The sequence below is a fragment of the Lepidothrix coronata genome, unplaced genomic scaffold, assembly GCF_001604755.1.
Source record: "Lepidothrix coronata isolate B3197 unplaced genomic scaffold, Lepidothrix_coronata-1.0 Scaffold627, whole genome shotgun sequence".
Lineage (NCBI taxonomy): Eukaryota > Metazoa > Chordata > Aves > Passeriformes > Pipridae > Lepidothrix > Lepidothrix coronata.
The window spans coordinates 11302-11963 of NW_016690807.1; the positions used below are offsets into that span (position 1 = coordinate 11302).

Here is a 662-nt window from a genome sequence, read left to right on the forward strand (position 1 = left end):
TAGGTCCTGGCAGGTCCCAAACCCTTTCTTTAGGTCCTGGCAGGTCCCAAACCCTTTCTTTAGGTCCTGGCAGGTCCCAAACCCTCTCCTGTCCCTCCCCAGGTCCTGGAAGACAACGACTATGGACTGGTGGGGTCTGGGGGTGGTGATGGACGAGGGGCAGGTCCTGGCAGGTCCCAAACCCTTTCCTTAGGTCCTGGCAGGTCCCAAACCCTTTCTTTAGGTCCTGGCAGGTCCCAAACCCTCTCCTGTCCGTCCCCAGGTCCTGGAAGACAATGACTACGGACTGGTGGGGTCTGGGGGTGGTGATGTACGAGGGGCAGGTCCTGGCAGGTCACAAACCCTCTCTTGTCCCTGTTTAGGTCCTGGAAGACAACGACTATGGACTGGTGGGGCCTGGGGGTGGTGATGGACGAGGGGCAGGTCCTGGCAGGTCCTGGCAGGTCCCAAACCCTCTCCTGTCCCTCCCCAGGTCCTGGAAGACAACGACTATGGACTGGTGGGGCCTGGGGGTGGTGATGGACGAGGGGCAGGTCCTGGCAGGTCCCAAACCCTTTCCTTAGGTCCTGGCAGGTCCCAGCACAGTTCCTGTCCCTCCCCAGGTCCTGGAAGACAACGACTACGGGCGCGCCGTGGACTGGTGGGGCCTGGGCGTGGTGATG

The 662-nt window shown here is 61.8% G+C and overlaps 1 protein-coding gene and 1 long non-coding RNA gene across 2 annotated transcripts in view; both read left to right on the forward strand.

The window, feature by feature from the left end:
- The window catches only part of LOC108510301 (3-phosphoinositide-dependent protein kinase B-like), a gene marked incomplete at its 5' end in the record, with an annotated part of 15304 nt that overhangs the window by 11294 nt on the left and 3348 nt on the right, over positions 1-662 (forward strand). The window contains 5 exons of the mRNA XM_017839973.1: positions 103-163; positions 263-289; positions 363-389; positions 473-499; positions 603-640. Of these exons, the coding sequence (XP_017695462.1) occupies positions 103-163; positions 263-289; positions 363-389; positions 473-499; positions 603-640 (180 nt within the window). The remainder of the gene's footprint in view (positions 1-102; positions 164-262; positions 290-362; positions 390-472; positions 500-602; positions 641-662) is intronic.
- LOC108510302 lies at positions 30-572 on the forward strand. Its single transcript, XR_001878783.1, has 3 exons — positions 30-63; positions 194-223; positions 434-572. It is a non-coding gene; the product is annotated as an uncharacterized LOC108510302 (long non-coding RNA).